The 20,811-nt window shown below is 45.0% G+C and overlaps 1 protein-coding gene across 1 annotated transcript in view; it reads right to left on the reverse strand.

The window, feature by feature from the left end:
• The window catches only part of LOC126413215 (lactase/phlorizin hydrolase-like), a 159,076-nt gene extending 138,510 nt beyond the window's left edge, over positions 1-20,566 (reverse strand). The window contains exons 1-3 of the mRNA XM_050083112.1: positions 20,431-20,566; positions 15,013-15,146; positions 3,196-3,330 (exon numbers count right to left, since the gene is read on the reverse strand). Of these exons, the coding sequence (XP_049939069.1) occupies positions 3,196-3,330; positions 15,013-15,146; positions 20,431-20,566 (405 nt within the window). The remainder of the gene's footprint in view (positions 1-3,195; positions 3,331-15,012; positions 15,147-20,430) is intronic.
• Between the last annotated feature and the right edge of the window lie 245 nt (positions 20,567-20,811).

Below are 20,811 nucleotides of genomic sequence, written 5' to 3' on the forward strand. Positions count from 1 at the left end.
CTGCCTCGTGATGGCTGGATGTTGTGTGCTGTCCTTAGGTTAGTTAGGTTTAAGTAGTTCTAAGTTCTAGGGGACTGATGACCACAGATGTTAAGTCCCATAGTGCTCAGAGCCATTTGAACCATTTTTTCCCCTAGAACTTAGAACTACTTAAACCTACCTAACCTAAAGACATCACACAACACCCAGTCATCACGAGGCAGAGAAAATCCCTGACCCCGCCGGGAATCGAACCCGGGAACCCGGGCGCGGCAAGCGAGAGCGCTACCGCACGACCACGAGCTGCGGACGGAACCTTCCAGATTAATCATGTTTTAATACTGATTCTTGTTCTAATTATAGTAATTTTTGTTTCCCGGTCTAAAAGTGTTTACGATTGACGAAAAAAACGCATTGCACCAGCATTGTGTAGATCATGTGGGCTACTCCACACACACGAAAATGGGCCTAACTGGTGGACCATCTCTTCGCCTTTTCCTCACTTCGTTACCTGCAACATATTCGCCAACAAATTATCACGGGATTGCAGAAAACTTATCTTGAAGGTTAGAATAACTGGCTAGTGGCTGGCTGAAAGCAGGCCAGACACAGCCCGAAGCTCAGTATCCTTGGATGTTCCACAGTGTGACATCTAGAGGGCTTGGCGACGGTTTCGATACACAGAAGATGGATTCAACCGCCTGAGGAACTGCAAACAGCTTTGAACTGTGTCAGGGTGAGTTTTAGTAGGTTTAAGCAACTAATGAACAAATAGGGGCTACCGGACAGTCCTGAATCTGAGCACCGGAAAATCCAATCAATGGACCAATTACCTCGCAGATTGAAATTCTCGATTTCCAAAAAAAGGTTGATTTTGATTACCTTGAAATTATAAAGGATATAATGGGATATGGTAGAAATTCGTCGAGTCATTGAGGTATGTGGGCGATTCGTTCGTATTCGAATCGAGATTAATGATATTTTTTCACAACAGGTACAGTTACAGACCAAGGGATCCCTTTGGTAGGCTTCTCTCTATGTGACGGCGATGGAAGCACCACTTCTATGATTACAGGCCGTCTCTATGGGGTGAAGGTCACAGGAAATACGCACGCAGATAATCTTAGATCCACTTTAGATGATGAACAAGATGAGGAGAGTGCGAACAACGTGCTCATCGACTATCAAAGATCGACGTGAGGCACAGTTTGACTTGACCAGGACCAAAGCTATAGTCTGGGCGACACTCGTGGCTCCAGACAATCGATAAATTATCACCACTTGGCCTGATATTCACAGCGCCTCCCACGTACGCGTTAGAGCTCGACTGCTAGGAGAAGATCCTTCAAAAAGCCGTTACGCAGTCAGATACACTTTTTTTCGAAGTTCATTCATATAGATGTTGTCCTACCTATATCTGAATATCATGCCAGCACTAGATAACCTAACAAGATATTCACGGAAGTGTCACACGTATTAGTTACAAGTGCGAAGAATTGTCCAGGTGAAGATTTTACCCCCTAACAATACAGCTGTTTCGTTAGATGTCATAACAGGAACAGAAAAGACCTTGCTTAAAACATACAGGGTGTTCCAAAAAGGTACGGCCAAACTTTCAGGAAACATTCCTCACACACAAAGAAAGAAAATATGTTATGTGGACATGTGTCCGGAAACGCTTACTTTCCGTGTTAGAGCTCATTTTATTACTTCTCTTCAAATCACATTAATCATGGAATGGAAACACACAGCAACAGAACGTACCAGCGTGACTTCAAACAATTTGTTACAGGAAATGTTCAAAATGTCCTCCGTTAGCGAGGATACATGCATCCACCCTCCGTAGCGTGGAATCCCTGAAGCGCTGATGCAGCCCTGGAGAATGGCGTATTGTATCACAGCCGTCCACAATACGAGCACGAAGAGTCTCTACATTTGGTACCGGGGTTGCGTAGACAAGAGCTTTCAAATGCCCCCATAAATGAAAGTCAAGAGGGTTGAGGTCAGGAGAGCGTGGAGGCCATGGAATTGGTCCGCCTCTACCAATCCATCGGTCACCGAATCTGTTGTTGAGAAGCGTACGAACACTTCGACTGAAATGTGCGGGAGCTCCATCGTGCATGAACCACATGTTGTGTCGTACTTTGTAAAGGCACATGTTCTAGCAGCACAGGTAGAGTATCCCGTATGAATTCGTGGTGGTGAATCGAGGAAGTACAGTACATACTGACGAAACTAAAATGAACTCTAACATGGAAATTAAGCGTTTCCGGACACATGTCCACGTAACATCTTTTCTTTACTTGTGTGTGAGGAATGTTTCCTGAAAGTTTGGCCGTACCTTTTTGTAACACGCAATATAAGTAAACTGAACCTCTCATCATTGTGTGAACATTATACTGTTGAAGAGAATGTGGCCAACATACGCCTACGCAAGAACATAATTTCCAATTGTAGCTGTGTCAGCAAACGTATTTACGTATCAACATGAGAACTGCGATAAATGTGACAATCGTAAACCATGTTTTACCGTCTGATTGGATTTTTTTCTTGGCGCTAAACTGTTCTAGCAAGTCTCCTGTGTAATATGTATGTTGGTACGTTGTAACCTAAGTCGAGATTTTGTGATCTGAATATCAGTCAGCGCTTACCTAGCCTCAGGCTTTCATAAGTCTTCTTCCTTCATTTCCAATTAGATTTAAGCATCGTTCCCTGAACATGTGAAAGCATACTTCTCGAACAATAGATAGACCATACCATCCAGCCGATGCTGCAGAAGAAAACTTAGGAAACTGTACAGACGTGAGCTGAATATTTGCTCTACACGTAAGTTCGTATATGCTAGGAGAGGTAGATTGTTTTAATTTGCTAGATATGCCCGACCAGTGAATCACCAATTGTAAGCTGAGAGAAGAGCGTGCGGGATCAACGACTCAGTAAACAGACGAGCGAGTGTCCCATACCCTCGGCCACAGCCAGTATGCAAGAGGCCGAGTCTAGCGCTATCTGCAGAACACCTAATGTGCTGCTGCCTACCGTCACGTCCTAAAGCTATTCAGTGTACACAACCACCAGCTGGGTCGAGCTACTCTTCTCTCTCCTAACTCTCATACAGTCCGCTGTTATTACTACTGTTAATATATCCAACAAAAGAATCAGCGTACGGTGAAAATTGATTGCTTGCCCACCCCAAACACGTGCATGTGTCCCTCTTACCATGGGCTGGATTCCATTTGCCAGCAGCTCGTCGATGAGGTTGTTGTAGTAGTCGATGCCTGGCTGGTTGATGACGTCAACGTCTCCAGTGGGCAGGACGCGCGCCCAAGAGATGGAGAAGCGGTACACTTCCGCCTGTTCATAAACAAGGAGAATAGCGTGAGATACTTTACGAAAATAGTAAGCGTTCTTCTGAAAGACAACATTGTAAGAATAGGAGAAGAATATCATTAGTGTAGCTTAAATTACAAATGACAGATGACACATGCAAAAAACAAGTGTTGGTGGTGGACTTTTGCAAACGTAAGAGTTCAGTACAACTGAAGGTTGTTTTCTAATTTCGTACTCGACAGGAAAAAACTGTACAGGAATGGGCCTCTTAGGAAAACGGTGGATGTAGAAAGATGTTAATAGATTTAACAGCACCATGTACTACGTGCAGCAGACGAACAGTCCGGAAAACTTGACTGTGTGTGTCAGTATGACAATGCACCCTCTCATAAAGCATCGTCTGTGAGGCAATGATTTGTGGACAATAACATTCTGGACACGTACTGGCACGCCAAGAGTCCCGACCTCAGCCCAATGCAGTATCTTTGCGATGAGTTGGGACGTGGACTTCTCCGGTTTCGGCTGTCGGGAAAGAATGGGCGAATGGTCGCCACACCTCATGTTAATGTTCAGAAAAAGGTAATCAACTATTGGATTTTGTGGAACATAAAATGTGAATATTCACGTCGAATCAATTTAGAAATAAATGCGTAAGTTTTCTCTCTCTCTCTCTTTTCATAGACACAAAGTAGAAAAGAGGTGTAAAGGTTTTTTCAAATCACCGCTACCAGTCACAAACTCTGTGGACTATTGTATTACTTATTTATGTTTCGAGCGAATACCTCATCTACAGGCTAAATGGCATTACAAAAACAACGGCAACCCATTTTGTAAACCTGTTGTCATACTGTAGTATCCAACACAAAAGTTTAATGTGGGGCTAATTGATCGACGAAGTTGAGTAACGTGGCCTCACTGTTACTTGGCCTTAATCCCTCACATTTCTCGCTATGGTAACATTGAAAGGTAATGTCGTGTTCGACATCCATTGATGTTGTACACACGTTATATAAGCGTGTTCGTCAAGGCATGTCGTCAAATCTGAGGAGAATCGGGTGTGTTAGCATGAACCCATGAATACTTGAGAAGAAACGCTGACGGATGTGTCAGAATGAGTGGTAACACGGAAGTAGCTCCTGAAATGTGAAAAGATTTACCTGTTTTAGGACAGAATCACCCATATCTCAACAAGTAATTATTTCTGGACATATGTTTACAGGATTATTTTCCAATAATGGGCGATGATCTAAAATCAAACTACACTGTAAAACTCCACCCCAATAGCAGAAAATTATTTTTCTAGCTTTCCAAAGTCGCTGGATGCAGTACAAAGATGTCCAACGTAGCTACTCCCTGCCGCCGTTGGATAAGCAGCTGCAGCAGCAAGTCGTATACTCCTAGCTCACTCATTTGTTACATAGATTAATTCTTAATTTCTTTGCGTGTTTTTGGTACTTGCATTGTTTAATTCATAAATTTCGGGCGTATTATAGTATTTGAGAGTTGTAGCATCGCGTTTTAGTACCTGAATAGTGTAAAATCGCGTAGTCTCCTTCCGCCGCCGAGCAGTGTGTCAGCAGTGCGCAACTAGCAGCATTACTGCATTTACTAGGAAATCTTGTATTTTAATAACCGTTTAAATTTTGTCGATTTGTTTGCGCTCTCTGTAGATTAGTTCAGACGTTCTTTGCAAAACAGTTTTTAGCATGGATAGGGACTCCAACTGCTGTGTTCGGATGCAGGCTGAGTTGGCATCCCTTCGCTCCCAGCTTCAGGCAGTGTTGGCTTCGGTCACATCACTGTGGGGGTCCGGATGAGGGTTTGTCGGGGACGACCAGCTCGTCCCACGTATCCCCCGATCGGACTACGACTGTGGTTGCCCGGGATACTGATCGCATTGAGGCTGATCCCTCACCTGTGGTAGAGTGGGAGGTCGTCTCAAGGTGTGGCAGGGGGCGAAATACATTCCGGAGGGCTGAACGGAAGGCCTCTCCAGTTTGTCTGACGAACCGGTTTTAAGCTCTGTCTCAGGCTGATACTGATCTTCGGCCTGACATGGCTGCTTGTCCTGTTCCAGAGGTTGCCCCTCAGTCTGCAAGATCCCGGCGGTCGCAGAGGGTGGGCTTACTGGTAGTTGGGAGCTCCAACGTCAGGCGCGTAATGGGGCCCCTTAGGTAAATGGCAGCAAGAGAGGGGAAGAAAACCAATGTGCACTCCGTGTCCATACCGGGGGGAGTCATTCAAGATGTGGAAAGGGTCCTTCCGGATGCCATGAAGGGTACAGGGTGCACCCATCTGCAGGTGGTCGCTCATGTCGGCACCAATGATGTGTGTCGCTATGGATCGGAGGAAATCCTCTCTGGCTTCCGGCGGCTATCTGATTTGGTGAAGACTGCCAGTCTCGCTAGCGGGATGAAAGCAGCATCGTCGACAGGACTGACTGCGGACCTTTGGTACAGAGCCGAGTGGAGGGTCTGAATCAGAGGCTGAGACGGTTCTGCGACCATGTGGGCTGCAGATTCCTCGACTTGCGCCATAGGGTGGTGGGGTTTCGGGTTCCGCTGGATAGGTCAGGAGTCCACTACACGCAACAAGCGGCTACACGGGTAGCAGGGGTTGTGTGGCGTAGGCTGGGCGGTTTTTTAGGTTAGATGGCCTCGGGCAAGTACAGAAAGGGCAACAGCCTCAACGGGTGCGGGGCAAAGTCAGGACATGCGGGGACCAAGCAGCAATCGGTATTGTAATTGTCAACTGTCGAAGCTGCGTTGGTAAAGTACCGGAACTTCAAGCGCTGATAGAAAGCACCGAAGCTGAAATCGTTATAGGTACAGAAAGCTGGCTTAAGCCAGAGATAAATTCTGCCGAAATTTTTACGAAGGTACAGACGGTGTTTAGAAAGGATAGATTGCATGCAACCGGTGGTGGAGTGTTCGTCGCTGTTAGTAGTAGTTTATCCTGTAGTGAAGTAGAAGTGGATAGTTCCTGTGAATTATTATGGGTGGAGGTTACACTCAACAACCGAGCTAGGTTAATAATTGGCTCCTTTTACCGACCTCCCGACTCAGCAGCATTAGTGGCAGAACAACTGAGAGAAAATTTGGAATACATTTCACATAAATTTTCTCAGCATGGTATAGTCTTAGGCAGAGATTTCAATTTACCAGATATAGACTGGGACAGATGTTTAGGATGGGTGGTAGGGACAGAGCATCGAGTGACATATACTGAGTGCACTATCCGAAAATTACCTCGAGCAATTAAACAGAGAACCGACTCGTGGAGTTAACATCTTGGACCTACTGATAACAAACAGACCCGAACTTTTCGACTCTTTAAGTGCAGAATAGGGAATCAGTGATCATAAGGCCGTTGCAGCATCCCTGAATATGGAAGTTAATAGGAATATAAAAAAAGGGAGGAAGGTTTATCTGTTTAGCAAGAGTAATAGAAGGCAGATTTCAGACTACCTAACAGATCAAAACGAAAATTTCTGTTCCGACACTGACAATGTTGAGTGTTTATGGAAGAAGTTCAAGGCAATCGTAAAATGCGTTTTAGACAGGTACGTGCCGAGTAAAACTGTGAGGGACGGGAAAAACCCACCGTGGTTCAACAACAAAGTTAGGAAACTACTGCGAAAGCAAAGAGAGCTTCACCCCAAGTTTAAACGCAGCCAAAACCTCTCAGACAAACAGAAGCTAAACGATGTCAAAGTTAGCGTAAGGAGGGCTATGCGTGAAGCGTTCAGTGAATTCCAAAGTACAATTCTATGTACCGACTTGACAGAAAATCCTAGGAAGTTCTGGTCCTACGTTAAATCAGTAAGTGGCTCGAAACAGCATATCCAGACACTCCGGGATGATGATGGCATTGAAACAGAGGATGATACGCGTAAAACTGAAATACTAAACACCTTTTTCCAAAGCTGTTTCACAGAGGAAGACCGCACTGCCGTTCCTTCTCTAAATCCTCGCACAAACGAAAAAAATGGCTGGCATCGAAATAAGTGTCGAAGGAATAGAAAAGCAACTGGAATCACTCAACAGAGGAAAGTCCACTGGACCTGACGGGATACCAATTCGATTCTACACAGAGTACGCGAAAGAACTTGCCCCCCTTCTAACAGCCGTGTACCGCAAGTCTCTAGAGGAACTGAGGATTCCAAATGATTGGAAAAGAGTACAGGTAGTCCCAGTCTTCAAGAAGGGTCGTCGAGCAGATGCGCAAAACTATAGACCTATATCTCTGACGTCGATCTGTTGTAGAATTTTAGAACATGTTTTTTGCTCGAGTATCATGTCGTTTTTGGAAACCCAGAATCTACTATGTAGGAATCAACATGGATTCCGGAAACAGCGATCGTGTGAGACCCAACTCGCTTTATTTGTTCATGAGACCCAGAAAATATTAGATACAGGCTCCCAGGTAGATGCTATTTTTCTTGATTTCCGGAAGGCGTTCGATACAGTTCCGCACTGTCGCCTGATAAACAAGTAAGAGCCTACAGGAATATCAGACCAACTGTGTGGCTGGATTGAAGAGTTTTTAGCAAACAGAACACTGCATGTTGTTATCAATGGAGAGACGTCTACAGACGTTAAAGTAACCTCTGGCGTGCCACAGGGGAGTGTTATGGGACCATTGCTTTTCACAATATATATAAACGACCTAGTAAATAGTATCGGAAGTTCCATGCGGCTTTTCGCGGATGATGCTGTAGTATACAGAGAAGTTGTAGCATTAGAAAATTGTAGCGAAATGCAGGAAGATCTGCAGCGGATAGGCACTTGGTGCAGGGAGTTACAACTGTCCCTTAACATAGACAAATGTAATGTATTGCGAATACATAGAAAGAAGGATCCTTTATTGTATGATTATATGATAGCGGAACAAACACTGGTAGCAGTTACTTCTGTAAAATATCTGGGAGTATGCGTGCGGAACGATTTGAAGTGGAATGATCATATAAAATTAATTGTTGGTAAGGCGGGTACCAGGTTGAGATTCATTGGGAGAGTGCTTAGAAAATGTAGTCCATCAACAAAGGAGGTGGCTTACAAAACACTCGTTCGACCTATACTTGAGTATTGCTCATCAGTGTGGGATCCGTACCAGACCGGATTGACGGAGGAGATAGAGAAGATCCAAAGAAGAGCGGCGCGTTTCGTCACAGGCTTATTTGGTAACCGTGATAGCGTTACGGAGATGTTTAATAAACTCAAGCGGCAGACTCTGCAAGAGAGGCGCTCTGCATCGCGGTGGAGCTTGCTCGCCAGGTTTCGAGAGGGTGCGTTTCTGGATGAGGTATCGAATATACTGCTTCCACCTACTTATACCTCCAGAGGAGATCACGAATGTAAAATTAGAGAGATTAGAGCGCGCACGGAGGCTTTCAGACAGTCGTTCTTCCCGCGAACCATACGCGACTGGAACAGGAAAGGGAGGTAATGACAGCGGCACGTAAAGTGCCCTCCGCCACACACCGTTGGGTCGCTTTCGGAGTATAAATGTAAATGTAAATGTAAATCTAAATACTTTCGGCTAACTCTGAACATGAAAGAAATTCATAAATTTTATGTTGGGTAATGTAAGTTTAATTACACACGTAACTGAGATACAGTAATTTTTTCCAATATTAGAAGTTGATGACGATAATAAAAAATATGATGGTGAAATTGTATGACAGTTTACTGTGTCCACCAGAATGAATCACAGACTACCTAATGTCACTAACATCGACTGTAGAGGAGGGCACCTCATTGCATAATAATGCTCCAGGCCTTTTGGGGACCCATTATAGCTGCAATATTACGCAACAACAATGAAATGTGCCAATAGATAATTCGATTTTTGAGATGAATGCTCATAGCTTACAAATCCAATGAAGAGCCTTAGGCGAGGTTCCTTAACTACGAGGTCAGTAATTTGGTTCTGATGTCTACCGGTTACAGAGTTCCGCAGTGAACGTTTGACACCGTCAACCCGACTCCTACTGAAGCAGCCTCTGCCAGAACCGTGCACGCAGAGACTGCCAGATTTATGCCTGACTTCAGAAATTCTTCCTCGTGTTCGGCGCTGCATAACTTACCACGCCGGCTCAATGCCGTGTTCTCCCCAGTAAAAACAAGTACCACAGCACTCATGTAAATATCTGCCTGCTAGTGTCCTGTTTATATTGAAATAATGATTAACAGCCACGAAAATCATTTCTAAGATGAGCCTTAATACCAAGATCAAAACGGTGTTTCCTTTTCCAACTTTAGTGTGTGAAGGAAAAATACACTCCTGGAAATTGAAATAAGAACACCGTGAATTCATTGTCCCAGGATGGGGAAACTTTATTGACACATTACTGGGGTCAGATACATCACATGATCACACTGACAGAACCACAGGCACATAGACACAGGCAACAGAGCATGCACAATGTCGGCACTAGTACAGTGTATATCCACCTTTCGCAGCAATGTAGGCTGCTATTCTCCCATGGAGACGATCGTAGAGATGCTGGATGTAGTCCTGTGGAACGGCTTGCCATGCCATTTCCACCTGGCGCCTCAGTTGGACCAGCGTTCGTGCTGGACGTGCAGACCGCGTGAGACGACGCTTCATCCAGTTCCAAACATGCTCAATGGGGGACAGATCCGGAGATCTTGCTGGCCAGGGTAGTTGACTTACACCTTCTAGAGCACGTTGGGTGGCACGGGATACATGCGGACGTGCATTGTCCTGTTGGAACAGCAAGTTCCCTTGCCGGTCTAGGAATGGTAGAACGATGGGTTCGATGACGGTTTGGATGTACCGTGCACTATTCAGTGTCCCCTCGACGATCACCAGTGGTGTACGGCCAGTGTAGGAGATCGCTCCCCACACCATGATGCCGGGTGTTGGCCGTGTGTGCCTCGGTCGTATGCAGTCCTGATTGTGGCGCTCACCTGCACGGCGCCAAACACGCATACGACCATCATTGGCACCAAGGCAGAAGCGACTCTCATCGCTGAAGACGACACGTCTCCATTCGTCCCTCCATTCACGCCTGTCGCGACACCACTGGAGGCGGGCTGCACGATATTGCGGCGTGAGCGGAAGACGGCCTAACGGTGTGCGGGACCGTAGCCCAGCTTCATGGAGACGGTTGCGAATGGTCCTCGCCGATACCCCAGGAGCAACAGTGTCCCTAATTTGCTGGGAAGTGGCGGTGCGGTCCCCTACGGCACTGCGTAGGATCCTACGGTCTTGGCGTGCATCCGTGCGTCGCTGCGGTCCGGTCCCAGGTCGACGGGCACGTGCACCTTCCGCCGACCACTGGCGACAACATCGACGTACTGTGGAGACCTCACGCCCCACGTGTTGAGCAATTCGGCGGTACGTCCACCCGGCCTCCCGCATGCCCACTATACGCCCTCGCTCAAAGTCCGTCAACTGCACATACGGTTCACGTCCACGCTGTCGCGGCATGCTACCAGTGTTAAAGACTGCGATGGAGCTCCGTATGCCACGGCAAACTGGCTGACACTGACGGCGGCGGTGCACAAATGCTGCGCAGCTAGCGCCATTCGACGGCCAACACCGCGGTTCCTGGTGTGTCCGCTGTGCCGTGCGTGTGATCATTGCTTGTACAGCCCTCTCGCAGTGTCCGGAGCAAGTATGGTGGGTCTGACACACCGGTGTCAATGTGTTCTTTGTTCCATTTCCAGGAGTGTATTATTCGTATTTGGGTACGTTTTGTAAAGTGGTTAGCCATCAGTCCAGACATAGAACAGAACAGAAATATTTTGTTATTATCATTCACATTTGGACCGTACTGGATCAAACGGTCTACAACACGGCCCATTCTCAGCGCTTTGTTTCAGTTTTACTTTGTGCCCACATTAGTGTCATTCTCTGAGAATGGGCTCTTTTCGGTAGTCTGACCAAATTATTCCGATCTTCTTGGGTTTTTCTGCTGGGCCAACTCTCCAGTCGTGAATTTATGCCTGCGTTTTTCCCTATCCGGTATATTAAGTTGTGTTACTTCTGCTTCCTTCCGATCTTCTTTTGCCGCACCGACCCATTTCATTGTGTCAGTTTTTAATTTACTGTCGATTTCGTAGAATACGACAACCAGTGTAATTAATCTGGTTGGTTTCATTCTCTTAATATGTCCATAGAATTTCATATGCGAGTACAAATTGCTATTCTTTTAAATTTCTTTATCTGCTCTTTCCCTGTATGCGGCATAATTTGGACATAAAATTGACTATGACTCAGTTGTAGTGTCTAAGTCTGGCGTATTTGGCGATGCATTTTTTGTTACCCATTACATTAAAAGAAGTTTTGCATCACCTCGGTTCCGAGAGTTCCGGAACCTGTACAGAAAATTGGAATAGAGATCAACAAAAACATCATTTCCGCCCTATTTATTGCTCATGGAAACCACACAATGCTTGTTGTGCCACCATACAGCGAGACCTTCAGAGGTGGTGGTCCAGATTGCTGTACCCACGGTACCTCTAATACCCAGTAGCACGTCCTCTAGCATTGATGCATGCCTGTAGTCGTCGTGGCATACTATCTGTTGTGGACTGACAAGACAGCCAGTCCAAAGTGACGGGTAACCGAAAGGCACGCGCTTAAACTCACGCAGGCTGGCGTGAGGTCTGAAACAGGATACGTAATGAATGCTATAAAGAAATGTACGTAGCTGCTGGAATACTTAACTTTAATCCACAATTGGTGAACATTGGTCTTGTTACTGTACATGCTTCATTGGATACATAGCAAAGGATAAATGGCGCCTTGCTAGGTCGTAGCAATTGACTTAGCTGAAGGCTATGCTAACTATCGTCTCGGCAAAGGAGAGCGTAATTCTCAGTGAACCATGGCTAGCAACGTCGGCTGTACAACTGGGGCGACTGCTAGTAAGTCTCTCTAGACCTGCCGTGTGGCGTCGCTCGGTTTGCAATTACTGACAGTGGCGACACGCGGGTCCGTCGTATACTAGCGGACCGCGGCCGATTTAAAAGGCTACCACCTAGCAAGTGTGGTGTCTGGCGGTGACACCACACAATCCACAAGTTCAGCAAGGCATTGTTGGTCCGGATTGCCCCGCTCCTCAACGGCGATTCGGCGTAGTTCCCTCAGAGTGGCTGGTGGATCACGTTATCCATAAACAGTCCTTTTCAACCTGTCCCAGGCATTTTCGAGAGGTTTCATGTACGGTGAACACGCTGGCCACTCTAGTCAAGCGATGTCGTTATCCTGAAGGAAGTAATTCACATGATATGCACGATGGGGGCGCGAATTGTCGTCCATGAAGACGAATTCCTCTCCAATATGCTACTGATATGGTTGCACTATCGGTCGGAGGATGGCATTCACTCATCGTACAGCCGTTACGGCCCCTTCCATGACCACCAGTGGCGTACGTCGGACTCACGTAATGCCACCCCAAAACAGGACGGAACCTCCACCTCGCTGCACTCGCTCGACAGTGTGCCTAAGGCATTCACCCTGACCGGGTTGCCTCCAAACACGTCTCCGACGATTGTCTGGTTGAAGGCATATGCGATACTCATCGGTGAAGAGAACGTGATGCCAATCCTGAGCGGTTCATTCGGCATGTTATTGGGCCCATCTGTACCCCGCTGCATGGTGTCATGGTTGCAAAGATGGACCTCGCCATGGACTTCGAGAGTGAAGTTGCGCATCATGCACCCTATTGCGCACAGTTTGAGTTGTAACACGATGTCTTATGACTGCACGAAAAACATTACTCAACATGGTGGCGTTGCTGTCAGGGTTCCTCCGAGCCTTAATCCGTAGGCAGCGATCAGCCATTGCAGTAGTAGCCCTTGGGCGGCCTGAGTGAGGCTAGACAACGACAGTTCTTGTCTCTCTGTATCTCCTCCATGCCCTAACAACATCACTTTGGTTCACTCCGAGACTCCTGGACACTTCCCTTGTTGAGTGCCCCTCCTGGTGCAAAGTAAGACTGCGGAGGCAATCGAACCGCGGTATTGACCGTCTAGGCGTGGTTGAAGTGCAGACAACACGTGCCGTGTACCTCCTTCCTGGTGGTATGACTGGAACTGATCGGCTGTCGGACCCCTTCCGTCTAATAGGCGCTGCTCTTGCATGGCTGTTTACACCTTTGGGCGGTTTTAGTGATATCTCTGAACAGACAAACGGACTGTTTCTGTAATACAATACCCACAGTCAACGTCTGTCTTCAGCAGTTCTGGGAAGCGAGATGACGCAAAACTTTTTTTGATGTGTATATAAGCCTGAAAGCTGTATTGCGAACAGGAATTTTATACCTACTCTTTTCGAGGCTTGTTTCCTAAATAACATCGCCTACATATTTCAATTGAGAAAATATCGATTATCCCGGATTTAGTTTTTACAATTTTGAGTGACAGAGTTTTGCTGGAATGTATTTTGCTTTCCTTTTTTTCAAATAATATTTGGAACGCTAGCCTTTCTCCGGTTTCTCTGAGAATTTCTATTTGTTTCTGCGCCGTTTAAATGTCCTGATCTAGAAACGGCAAGTCGTCTGCGAAGGTGAAGCAGTCTATCCTAGTATTACTTCCTCCTGCTTTGATTAGTTCGGCAGCTTGAACTCTGATTTTAGCTGTCGCCACTAAAAAGTAATTCAGACTGCCGATCACCTTCTCCCACTCCTGTTTTAGTTTTAAGAAGTTCCGATATTTCTCCGTTGTATTTTACCTTGTAATACAGGCCTTGTTGAATCAGAATCTGGATGAGAAACTTATGGTCTCAAACATTTCTTGGAAATAAAATTATTGTAATTACGGAATTTGTATTCCTGCAGCTGGCACGGCTAATCCAGTTACCTTTTGTTAATGAAACATGCCACACCGAAGTGTAACAACTGTTCTGTAATCAATCAAAGTAATGCCCATTAATTAGCTGATTAATTTGGGGTTAAAGCACAAATCCATTGCTTCACTAAACCGCTGCCCAACTTGGGGCTGTGAAGTGGCTCACTTCATGGCATGAATTACACATCCAGTGTAGTAGAGGTAATGAACAAGATAAGTGACTACAAGCTCTTTGCTGAAATTAAAATTATTACCATGGTTATAACAGGACGTGTTTTCACTGATCTATTTGTAATTATTTATGGTAATGTATTACTTGTTGTAATACTAATTAATTATGATGTAAAATACCTAAGGTTCAAAAAGCATCACTTTTTATATGCTGATATCAAAATTCCATCACAGCTTTACTTTCAAGAATGGGTATTTCAGCACTATGAAGTGCATATCATTACATATCTCAGATGTTGCTGTGAATGACCACTTTAAGTTATGTAATATCTTTATCGAAGATGAACTCCTCCGTTTCATGAAGGTCACAACGACAGCTTTCTCGTCGTGCTTATACCGAATCTTCATAATTAAATGCGTGTGCTGTGTTTGTACTGTAGTTTCACCAACATTTTAACGAAAACAAGGGAAGAAAAGTGTTACAAAATGCTATAATAAATATCGATGAAACAGTAAGTATTCCATTAATTTTTGTTTGAGTAGAACAAAAGATGAAAAGCAATTGAATCAGATACGGTTGACAATACAGATTTATGGAAATACGGGAAAATATATTAATGTGAAGATAAGAGGCCTCTGCTGCAACTGAAACGCATCACAACACTGTAGATTCACCGAGTACCACACCTGTACAGCGCCAGCGAGTACTCACGTTGAGCGCCTTCAGCATCTGCACGTCCTCCTGGTACTTGTGGTACGAGTCGCAGGCCACATCACCATTGTCACCATTCGTTGCGTACTCCGGATGTTCGTGGAGCATGTAGTCCCAGATATTCTCGCCCTTGCCTGCACGCACAAATAGGTATCGTTGCAGTGTGCTAAATATTTCTACGAAATGACGGGAGCTGTACATAATACACGTCAATTCCGTGAACTAGGTAGTATGAAACAATTATTTTACGAGTACCAAGGGTATATCAGCAGTAAGCCCTTAAATTCGATTCTTCAATTATCTTTCACTCAAACATCAATCCATACTGTAATGAACCGCTCTGCAAACAGTGGCATACAACCGATCTTCTATTGGTTTACTGTCATCGTCAGCTGTCAAGGTGGTTAACATAGGCTACATAATGACATATGAGGCTATAAATGATCTTAAGTTCAGTACTGAATTTTGAAGTCACAGATATAACATTTTTAATCAGCTGAATATGGTTTTGTCGAAATAGTGCCACATAGAAAACGGATGCTTGTCCGTCATCTTTTAGAATACCGTTGCGCAGTGTGGGATCCTTACCAGATAGGATTGACGGAGTACATCGACAAAGTTCAAAGAAAGGCAGCACGTTTTGTATTATCGTGAAGCAGCAGAGAGCGTGTCACTGAAATGACACAGGATTTGGGGTGGACATCATTAAAACAAAGGCGTTTATCGTTGCGGCGGAATCGTCTCACGAAATTTCAATCACCATCTTCCTCCTCCGAATGCGAAAATATTTTGTTTGACGCCGACCTACAAAGGGAGAAACGATCACCATAATAAAATAAGGGAAAGCAGAACTCGCACGGAAAGATATAGGTATTTGTTTTTTCGGCGTGCTATGGGAGATTGGAATATTAGATAACTGTAAAGGTGGGTCGATGAAGCCTCTGCCAGGTACATAAACGTGATTTGCAGAGTATCCATGAGGATGTAAATGTAGATGCACCCGGAACGATACTTTGGCAACAGTGTATTACTCGTGGACTGAATGTCGCTTCACAGAGAGGATGTCATTTGTTGGCCATGAAAAGAAACCAGCGTCTGCTACCAATCTGTAACCCTCACTGTCATCTATCTGCGGGAAAGTGACTGGCTACAGTGGTATGGCAGAGCCTAAATATGCAACAGCCGCGTGAGAGCATGGAAATATATGAAATTTTCTACACGGTTTGGCGGTAAGAAAGAAGAAATAACGGCTCGACCAAGCAATGGCATCTGAAGAAGGGGAAGGCAAACTTCTAGGAAAAAGAAAAGTTCGGGCCTATGGGGGAGAGTACTAAATTATGCAAATGATACTGAAAAATGCAGACATTGATAAGGACATTGTTAAGGAAGGAAGGCTGTCCATGGTTCATGTGTCTGAACTCTGGCCAAAACACAGTTCCATTCGTGAGTGTGTGTAGTGAGCAATGTTCATCACGTCAGAGCATTCTTCGTATTCACTGCAGATGGGATTATTTTTAGTTGAGATCGCAGCAGAGATCGCGATCGATATGCGCATGACTTCACAGTTTCTCCCAGCTCATCGACAGTGCACAAATTCTAAGCGATTACAGTTAGACTAGTACATTGCACAGTCAAGCGTGTACACAACGTTCGGCTGCTCAGTGTTACATTAAAACTGAGTAGAGAAATATTTTCTAATTATATTATACATATGTGGTTTTTCTAATAAAATCTTTGGGAATTTTTTGTCACAATGAATTATATTTCTCTCAAGTATAGACTCGTATGCTTATGCACTAGAGTAACAATCATTTGAACATACTAGTAGTCGTGCGATGGTGAAAAAAGCATATCCATGTCAGTTGCTGCTGGAACTCTGCAGTCGATTATTCACATATACACTACCAGGCAAATAGATGTAAGGAGTGAACATAGACATACAAAGTGTAAGACGCCTTCAGTGTTTGAACAATTTGGATGGAAAGGCGCTTACTGCGCTGAGACATTGGGAAAACAAGAAGGATGACAGGAAGGACACTCTTGGAATGATTTCATGTGTATCTCAAGACAAATCACTGCACAGACTTCAAGAGACCTAGATAGGTACCTGATTAATCTTAATCTGCGAAAACGTGCTTAAAAATATTAATTGCTCGTAAAATGATTATAAGATGGCATACTAGAGTATATCGTCTGTATCAAGAGTGAAGCGTGTAACGTGTATACGATTGTGAAAAACAGTCGGTGACCACTGTAAGACATCTCTATTAACAGATAACTGAGTACCCAGTGTTACCTGAGTGTGTGTTTATGCCAGTATTGTATTATTTCATCTCCTCCTTCCTCCTCTCTATTCCACCTACTACACTCCATCTCTCTCTCCACCTCTTCAACTCTCCCCTCGCTCTCCATCTCCTTCTGTTCCTCCCCCTGTCCATCTCCTGCTACTCCACCCTGTGTCTATCTGCTCTCCCCCCTCTCCCCCTTCCACAGTAGATCTGCTCGTCTTCCTTTGATCACGTGCTCCTTCTCCGTCTGTCAATCTCCTCCTTACCCTATACAATTCAATCTCCTCCTCCCTTCTCTTTGTTCATTCTCTTGTCAACCACTCTGCCCATCTTTTTCTCCCTTTCTCCCCAGTGCACTGCCTCCCCCTCTCGCTGTTCAACTCCTCAATACTCCTTCTCTCCATCTCCTCGTCTTTCCTTTCCTTGTCCATCTCCTCCAATCCGCTCTTTCTGTCCATCACGCCCTCTTCCCTTCCTCCTTTACCTCTCACTATCTACTTGTCCCTCTTCTCAGTACCCATCTACCGCTATCCATTATTTCTATCCTTCTCTTTCCTTTCGAGTAAATACATGCCAAATATATTTCGCATACATTTAACGTATTTCAGATATATTTCTATACATATTTCCACTCGATCTCTAATAAAGTTCGCCTTGCAATTTCATTTTCAGGCAGCCCAATGTTTATGACATCGTATCTCCTGAAATAAGCGTCGTGCAATTATATAAAGTTGTTGGTCTACAAAATTTGTCGCGAACGTAGTTAGCAGTGAAGAAGTAATAAATTACAACGTCATGCTTCATATGACAGTTTTACTGCGTGAAAGGCAAAAATGTAGTATGCGTGAAACCTCTTTTCCTTTCATCATCTTTCTGGGGGTTGATAGGTAGGAAAAGCTTCTTAATGGTTTGGCGTTATGTATAAACTATGCTGGAAGTCGCTGAGTGCTGTGAACGAAGTATGGAATTCGCACGTCGTGGCCTGACAACGCGTTGTCAGCCCCACCCCCACCTCTCTGATAGGCAGGTGGTTCTTACTCTTTTAGTGATTATCTTCTGACAGTAAGTGATTTGTGTACCAAGTTTGGTTGAATTCGGTCCAGTGGTTTAGGGCGTACATAACTGAGGTGACAAAACGTCATAGGAGACCTTCTAACATCGTGCTGGACCTCCATTTACCCCGTGTAGTGCAACAGCTCAATGTGGCACAGGCTCAAAAATTCGTTGGAACTCTCCTGCAGATATATTGAGCCATACTGCCTCTAAAGCCGTCCATAATTGCGAAAGGGTTCCCGATGTAGGATTTTGTGCACGAAGTGACCTCTCGGTTATGTTCCATAAACTTTCGATAGGTTTCATGTCAGGCAATCTGGGTGGCCAAACCATTCGCTAGAATTATCCGGAGTATTCTTCAAACCAATCGCGAAGAATTATGGGCCAGAGGCATGGCGCGTTGTCATCCATAAGAACTCCGCCGTCGTTTGTGAACATCAAGTGCATGAATGGTTGGAAATGGTCTCCAAGTAGACGAACATAACCATTTCCAGTCAATGACTGGTTCAGTTGTTTCAGAAGCGCCGGTCCATTCCAGTAAACACACCCCACACCGTTATGGAGTCACCAGCAGCTTGCACAGTGCCTTACTGACAACTTGGGTCCACGGCATCTTGGGGTCCGCGCCACACTCGAACCTCACCATCAGCTCCTAGCAACTGAAATCGAGACGTATCGGACCAGGCCAGTGTTTTCCAGTCGTCTAGGGTCCAATTGATATGGTCACCAGCCCTGGCGAGGCGCTGCAGGCGATGTCGTGTTACTAGCAAAGGCACTCGCGTCGGTCGTCTGCTGGCATAGTTCATTAAAGCCCAGTTTCGCCGCACTGTTCTAACGGATACGTACGTCGTACGCCGCACATTGGTTTCTACTGTTATTTCACGCAGTTGTGTTTATCTGTTAGCACTGAAAATGGTTCAAATGGCTCTGAGCACTATGCGACTTAACTTCTGAGGTCATCAGTCGCCTAGAAATTAGAACTAATTAAAGCTAACTAACCTAAGGACATCACACACATCCATGCCCGAGGCAGGATTCGAGCCTGCGACCGTAGCGGTCGCTCGGTTCCAGACTGTAGCGCCTAGAACCGCACGGCCACTGCGGCCGGCTTAGCACTGACAACTCGATGCAAATGTCGCTACTCTGTGTCGTTAAGTGAAGGCCTTCGGCCACTGCATTGTCCATGGTGAGAAGTAATACCTGAAATTTGATAGTCACGGCTCACTCTTGGCACTGTGCATCTACGAATATTGAATTCCTTAACGAGTTCCGAAATGAAATGTCCCTAGCGTCTAGCAGTAACTGCTAATCCGCTTTCAAAGTGTGTTAGTCCACACCGTGCGGCCATAATCACGTTGGAAACGCTTTCACATCAGTCACGAGAGTACAAATAACAGGTGCGCCAATGGACTGCCCTCTTATACGCTGTGTACCCGATACTACCGCCATATGCATATGTGTACATCGCTGTCCTGTGACTTTTGTCACCTCAATGTACACGCATATATACATATAGATACATATATCCATTTTTATAATAAATGTATGTCATCCACGAAATTCCAGTAACAGATTTGTTATAAATTTACGGATTTACGTACTGTTGCGATTTTCTCTTAGCTATATGCCACCATTGTTACAAGATCAACACAAAAGCTTTCACATAGAATGAAGATTTATAGACCATTAACTGTTTAAGAATCCCGATAATAATGTAGATACAGTATTCTGAAACATGTCGTTCAGTTAAAGTGATCAGTTATTGGCATATTTTATTTCCAGCGATATTCGTAAAACAAATTCTTTGTAAAGGCCAGTCTAAAATGTATGCCATTCAAAGTTACACAAAACTACTACATCAGATCATTTTGACTCTGTTTAAATATTAGCAAACAGAAAGCTTATAAGACTGGAAGTGACCATATGTGTAGACGATTGACTATGCAGGTTACTCTTTCAAGCTATTATTAGGCTCCAAATGAAAAGGACTGTTTGCAGATGTTATGCTAATAGCTGTGGTACATCGATGTAGACAACCTGAAGGTTAAAAATTCATTAACGTCTATGATACACTCACCATCTTCATTCCAGCCTCCTTCGATCTGGTAAGCAGATGTGGCGGTCCCTAGAAGGAAACCTTCCGGAAACTGGTTGACTGCAGTCTGTGCCGCAGCAACAGCTAACAGGGCTGCCAACAGTGTCGCTTTCAGCATTTTCAGAGGTCAGCGTTGCCACGAAGCGTTTGCAGCCGGCGTCTTATATATACGCTGTAAACCACTTGATTACATGACTCATCGTGGAAGTGACAAAGTGATGAACGTTGGCTATCGCTGATTATTACCGCGGGAATCTGATTACTACTTGGTTCTTGCGCTTTAGTGATCTCCGGTTGGTATAGCAGGTTATCAGTAAGTGATAAAGGAAAAATACGAGTACGCTTGAGTAGCAATAGTGCGGT

The sequence above is a fragment of the Schistocerca serialis genome, chromosome 7, assembly GCF_023864345.2.
Source record: "Schistocerca serialis cubense isolate TAMUIC-IGC-003099 chromosome 7, iqSchSeri2.2, whole genome shotgun sequence".
In the NCBI taxonomy this organism is placed as follows: domain Eukaryota; kingdom Metazoa; phylum Arthropoda; class Insecta; order Orthoptera; family Acrididae; genus Schistocerca; species Schistocerca serialis.